Genomic DNA, 6,632 nt, shown 5'->3' on the forward strand with positions numbered 1-6,632 from the left:
AGTTGTTTCTATTTGGAGTACAACACAGTTTGGTGCTGTATCTAAACAAACACACACATTTCACCTCTAGTTGTTTCTATTTGGAGTACAACACATACACACATTTCACCTCTGGTTGTTGCTGTATCTAAACATACACACACATGGAGCAGTTTGATGTTTTGAACAAGGCAAGTTTTTAAAAATAATTAATGTTGCTACTGGTCTATAAACATACACACACACACACACATCAAATAAACATAATTATGCATCCCATCAAGTATGACTAATAGATATGACTGTTTCTTAGGGGTTTGTTTATGCATAACCATGTTCCAGAAAGTGCCAGAACCAGGTTCTGTTTTGCAATGCATACGGCTAAACAAAACAAAATATCATAAGGCCCAAAAACATGATTTAACAATACATGATTTAACATGATTCTAGTATCCACATGGTGCATAAAACAACACCCAACCATTCTCTGTGTGTGTGTCTGTCTCTGTCTCTGTGTGTACGTGTGTGTGTGTGTGTCTGTGTTATGCACATGCCAGCACCATTCATGGTGTGTGTATGTGTGTGTTGTACACGGAGGCACACAGGGGTATGTATGTACACACAGGTTATATGGCTACTGTATAAGAGGTCTAAGAAATTTTACAGTACAAAAACAGCATGCACAGGGGTGCGTGTTATATTACAGCAGGTTATATGGCTACTGGGACATTACGAAATGGAACTTATTGATAATTTTGCCTCTCTGTCACGTATTACTTGGAACCTGGAACTACCAAGCCTTATACAGACATGCGCTAAGGCTATAATATTTACCATTTATTATTTCGTGTAAAAACCTAAATGTGAGTTACATACATGGTGGTGTTTGCCTTCTAGTAAGCATTATTTTAGATGTAGTTGGATTTATATTCAGAGAGCATGGTTGGAAGTTCAAGAAGAAGAAATTTATGCAGATTTGTGCAAGAAAAGCTGTCCAAGTGGATGAACAGAAGATATGTTACAAATATTTTCCATAAGTTAAATTTCTTAATCCATGAATGCACACCTGTCTTTTTTATTTATTACAAGCTGCTTGTGTAAATATTTTTTACATCATCAATGAACTCTTATTTTGTGTGTACTAAATAGTTTTTGTTACTGCACCTTGGCAATGGAGTTGCAAGCATATAGTAATAAGAAGCACTTGCATTGTATTGTTGGATAGCCTGCCATCATGCATGTATATCAAAACAATTTGTTCATATTGATTTTCTATTCTCATGATGGAAACAACCAAGTTTGTTTCAAAACAATGTGAAAGGAAGTTTGGGTAAATACTAAATAGAAGTCAAGATATGCGAAATTTAACATGGTTTTTCTGTTGCTTTCTCAGCATTCTTGGATTACTATGATATACCATACAAAGTTGTGGAGGTGAATCCATTTAGTAAGAAGGAGATCAAATGGTCTGATTATAAGAAGGTGCCGATATTGATGGTGGATGGTGAATCACTGGTAGATTCGTCAGGTATTTTCTGCATATTATTCACTGTTGTTCTTGTTAAATTTGAATGATCGTGTTGAATATTGATATCGACCAAATAAGACTTGTTTAAATTTAAGAAGGTAATTGATATGTCCTTTAAAGACACATTGAGTCTTTCTTGCAGCTATTATTGATCAGATGGGGAACAGGATCATTCCTGTGAAATCTTCGTCAGCGCTCTCAAATGATGATGAAGAGAAGAAGTGGCGCAGGTTTGTTCTTTCTTCTCTTTATAGTGCCTAAGAAGTATATTTGTTTCATATGTTGTTAATGTTACATGGGTCAGTAATTGGGATATAGGAAAAATGAATTGGGGTATTCACTTGTGCAGTTATCCAGCTTTATTTAGGGTGACATTGCTATCAATTTTTGAACCTTTTTGCAAAATCTTCAGTTATTGAATTTCACCATGCTGCGACTGATTCCTGCCAACTGTCTCAAATATTTATGCCAAGTAATTAGTTTTCCAATGATTGATTTGTTTTTATTACCTCTGCTTTCTTTATCTTTTTTTATTAAATGAAACACAGTCAGTTACATACTTGTTGTTTATTTGTAACCTATATTAGTGCTAGTAATATGATCATTATTAGTAGATATTTTGGACCAAATCAGTAATAATTTTCTAATGTAGCAAACTTGTCCAATTTATCATGGTCCAACCGTCCAAGTGCCCAATTAGTTTAGTCTCCGATAAGTCCATGTCGTAGGTTGTTAGGTATGTGGTTTGGGATGGAAAGAGAATCATATTCGTTTTTCTCATGTTTACAGCTGTAGATTATTCTTTTTTATTATGTTTACTATATAAACGACATGTCCATAACACTCCAAGCAAGACCCAGGCTACACTCATTGGTAGCAATCACGACAAACACCATCTATTTCATCACCAAGTTTAATTAGGATGCACGTTGATATGTCACTGGCCCATGCATTATTTAGCCAAGAGATAGTGTGAGTACATGAAACACACATAGGCGTGAGGTTTGTTTCCACATGCAAATGAGACAACTATCAAGTTCATCATTGTTTGTAGAAGTTATAGCAAGGTTTCGGGGCTAATCCTTTTGAAGAGTTCATGAATGCAAATGTCAACCTTCATTTACAAATGATGCTATTATATAAATTTTCAGTGTAATGATGTATGTAACACAAATGCAGAACTAACGCATAGTGAACGACTTGTTGCAATATGGACAACCTGTGGGTGCCTTGTCGACATGGCGTTCAAGCAGTTGGCTACTGCCATGATTCACTATGGCACTGTAACAATTATGGATGAGACTTGCTATAGTTGCACTATGATCAGTGCTCTTTAGGAGAAATATTTGCTTGGTGGTGTCGCACGGTAGAGTATTGGAGGCTAACAGGAATGTGTCGTTATGGTTGTATCATTAAGACTTTTGAAGGTAAGTATCAAGGTTAAACAAAGTAAAACCAACATGCTTCCCGCAATTACAAACATAAGTAATGCGAAACACTGTTAAATTTATGTTATGTTAGAAACTTAATGTGTGCCCTATTAGTACAATAATTATGGTGCTTGAAATTGTAGGGAACACCACCACATGAAGATAAACATCCATGGATATGCATCGTTGAGAATGCTACTTCAGAACCTAAGAAACAACCATAGAATTAGGTGGACAAGATCTCTTTGTGCCATACTGTCATCACTCCCATATTGCACATTTACTTATTTCTTTTAAAGTGGACTGCAATTTCGAAAAAGCAAAATTTCCAGCATAAGTTAACATAGTCATTACTTTAAGGTTTGTATGAGAGGAAAAGTTTGAATCTTAGGGGCTGTTTGGTTGGTTTTCCATTAAGTTTCGTATGGATAAAGTTGTCTGTGTAGATTAATTTGCTGTTTAGATTGCGAAGGTTTTTATTTCATAGGGTTTTTTCATAGATGGAAGGAGCGTGGTTTTAATTGGGAAGGGCAGGTTTGGAAAAAAACTTGGCTTTCTGCTTAAAACTCTCCCTAGAAGCTTACTGAATAAGTCATTCCATATCATTAAGCCACTACTAAACAATCATGTATAGCTGACTGAATAAGCTGTGAGTCCCATTAAGCTCATTAAGCTGCTAACAAACAAGCTCTTAGTGACTTAGTCTCCTTGTTTACATCAGTGAAAACCAGAAAATGTCTTGTGTATCTTGCTTAGTAGAATGCTAATTACAAGTGTCATGCTAATACACACCATTCCAGGGTTTGTCCAAGTAGAGCTTCAGGGAAGTGGGCAGACTTGATATTCTTATTGTGCCTCAACTTTTTTTCCATGATCTGGGTCACACAGGATAGGCATCAATTTAGGCTTACTAGTTGTTACTTTGACTTTATGCTTCCGTTTAGAATCATTTAGAACTTCTCATTTTTGTGTTCATTTCTCAGTCACGACCTCTAGCATGTTAATCATATCGTTTATCGGTAGAGAATATTCTGAAACTAGTCTTTTAAGTTGTTTATGGCACTAACGAAAAGTGGGACCGTGTAGGTGGGTTGATGATCATTTGGTTCATATGCTATCACCAAACATCTATCGGAACACTTCTGAGGCTCTGGAATCCTTTGACTATATTGCTAACAACGGTAAGCTTAATGTTGCTTAATTCCTGGCATGTGTACGCTGCAATATTTTTGTTTACTTGACATGTGGATAATGTGTACAAATATAAGCATACAACGCATCTCACAATCATTGATGCATTTCTTGTTATGAACACAATGCATAATAAAGTTCATGAATTCTTTCCCTTAATGATTACATCAACATGCAACAAATAATAATGTTGACATCTGAATGCCTTTCTTGTTAATTATGTTTTTTTTTCATTTCATGCAACCATGTATTTCGAACATACCCTGGAAAGATAATTAGTTTAATACTACGATAAAAGAGGGAGATTGGTTAAAACAAGCAAAGAAACATTAAATCAGTAAATCACTTGACACGCAGTACTGGAAACTACTAGGACAAGATTCACTACTAACCATCTTAAGGCATTGCTAGAAGCAACAGAGAAATCCTCTTGAAACAAATCCAGATTCCTCCATCTCTTATACAGTGACCACTCCATGACCTTGAATTTTAAGCACCGACGTGCAAGAAATTGACCAATGACCAACAAGTGAATCTGAAACACCCCTCTGAAACTGGATCACGGTGAAACCCACCAAACTGAACATATCCAGTAAACATCGACTTCATTCTGGTTTGAATGTGTATAACATGTGTCATTTAATTTTCAGGTAACTTCAGCCTCTCAGAGAAATATGCAGTGAAATATGCTGGGGCTGCTGCTATGTATTTTGTGTCCAAGAAACTGAAGAAAAAGTATAACATTACTGATGAAAGAGCAGCCTTGTATGAAGCTGCAGAAACTTGGGTCAACGCACTTGACGGCAGAGAGTTTTTAGGTCAGTTTTCTTGATATATACCATGCCAGTTTTATGATCAATGGGTATTTAACATAGCTTGAAGTCATCTTGTCAGTTTAATTTTACTACTTTTAGGTGATCCTTTTTCACCATGGAAGCATGCACAAATTACAGCTATCATGTTCATATAGACACATGTGCACATATATCAACATGACAATACATCTTTTCTAGTATTGTGCATCTATGATTCCGCACCTCAATTTTAGCCATAAAAGACCTGAGATTTGCTTCAGTTTTATTGATGCACAGAAGTTTTTTGTGCCATTGTATCGGAGAATGGAGCCAATAACTTGAGAACTCTCGGATGGAAAACACGAAACCATGTCTTCACTTTTTTAATCGGCTGAATATTGTGCTCCTAGTCTGCATACATTTCATTTAGGAAGAAAGAAATGATAGTGGATCATACACTCGAACAATCAATAGAGAGAGGGTTCAAAATCTAAAGTCACTAGCAACGTGGGATTTTGCATTTGCTTCTCTTTTTCTTTTTTATTTTGCATTGCAGTTAACTTATTGTGGTTAGTATTAACGACTTGATCAGGAGGATTGAAGCCTAATTTGGGCGATCTAGCTGTGTTTGGGGTGCTGAGACCTATTCGATATCTAAGGTCAGGTAAAGATATGGTGGAGCACACGAGAATTGGGGAGTGGTACTCAAGAATGGAGAGTGCGGTTGGAGAATCCTCTAGGATAAAGGCATAGAAGTCCAAGACTAACTATTTTAGCAACAGGCAAGAACCAACCAAAGTTATTCATGTAGTTGTTTAATTCTAATCACACATGCATACAATGAAAGACAGCAATGTCTGATTCTGATCTACAATCTGGATGGATTTGGTTGCTTCTCTTCCTCTTCCTCTTCTAGGGATTGGATACAATTTTGCATTTGGAATTCAACTTTTATTACTCATGGAATACAAGCACTGAGCTCACTTACCACCATTTATATCTATTGGTGTATAACAACTTATGTGATTATATATATATATATATATATATATATATATATGTGTGTGTGTGTGTGTATAGAGAGAGAGACGGGTGTTAGGTTAAGAGGAATATGCAAAAACATGAAAAATTAAAGAACATGCTAACAACCATTCATTTGAATGATATGTATATGTGATACAAGTAACTTGTCCTGGATGTACATGTAACATGCATACGTAAATAGAAACTAGGTGTTGTTTGTTAACCTCTTAATAGCTCCATTAAAAGGCAGTCTCTGAATTGCTAAGAGGCGAATCTTGTTTGGCAAAAAAAAAAAGTCTGTCTCTTAATGGTTTTAAAACCTCTGAATGATTTTACATCTTGGACCTTCCTTAACCATTCAGTACACCCTAATTTCATTATGAATAATTACCAAACAATTATATTTTCTTTTGCACTATATTATAAGAGTCCTCTAATCATTCTGTATCGGATCATTTAGTAACTGTTAAACAGATTGATGGTTGTTAAGGTATTTGTTAGTTTTTCATTCTTTTAGGTTTTTCTGACAACCTCTCTTTACATATCTATTCTATAATATAAAGCCTCTGACAAAACTCTTAAAACTCACTTCTTATGCGTAAAATAATGTTTAGTAATGCATATTACTTAAAACTCAAGATTGCAAGTAGATTGTGTGTAAGTACAACTTATTAAAGCTCCATATTT

The 6,632-nt window shown here is 35.5% G+C and overlaps 1 protein-coding gene across 1 annotated transcript; it reads left to right on the forward strand.

The window, feature by feature from the left end:
• The first annotated feature begins 1,150 nt into the window (after positions 1-1,150).
• Positions 1,151-5,901, forward strand: LOC112505217 (prostaglandin E synthase 2-like). Its single transcript, XM_025109156.1, has 6 exons — positions 1,151-1,190; positions 1,373-1,507; positions 1,650-1,737; positions 4,024-4,118; positions 4,779-4,946; positions 5,515-5,901. The coding sequence occupies exons 1-6, from the start codon at positions 1,151-1,153 to the stop codon at positions 5,673-5,675; spliced, it is 687 nt and encodes a 228-aa protein (XP_024964924.1). The 3' UTR covers positions 5,676-5,901.
• The last annotated feature ends 731 nt before the right edge of the window (positions 5,902-6,632 follow it).

Source organism: Cynara cardunculus, unplaced genomic scaffold, assembly GCF_001531365.2.
Source record: "Cynara cardunculus var. scolymus isolate 2C unplaced genomic scaffold, CcrdV1 Un_Scaffold_9091, whole genome shotgun sequence".
Taxonomy (NCBI): domain Eukaryota; kingdom Viridiplantae; phylum Streptophyta; class Magnoliopsida; order Asterales; family Asteraceae; genus Cynara; species Cynara cardunculus.

Excerpts from the sequence above, each read along its gene's own strand:
- LOC112505217 (XM_025109156.1), top strand. The coding sequence starts at position 1,151 with ATGGAGTTGCAAGCATATAGTAATAAGAAGCACTTGCATT. Across the intron at positions 1,508-1,649 it reads ATCACTGGTAGATTCGTCAG|CTATTATTGATCAGATGGGG; the intron begins GTATTTTCTGCA and ends TCTTTCTTGCAG. Across the intron at positions 1,738-4,023 it reads GAAGAGAAGAAGTGGCGCAG|GTGGGTTGATGATCATTTGG; the intron begins GTTTGTTCTTTC and ends GGGACCGTGTAG.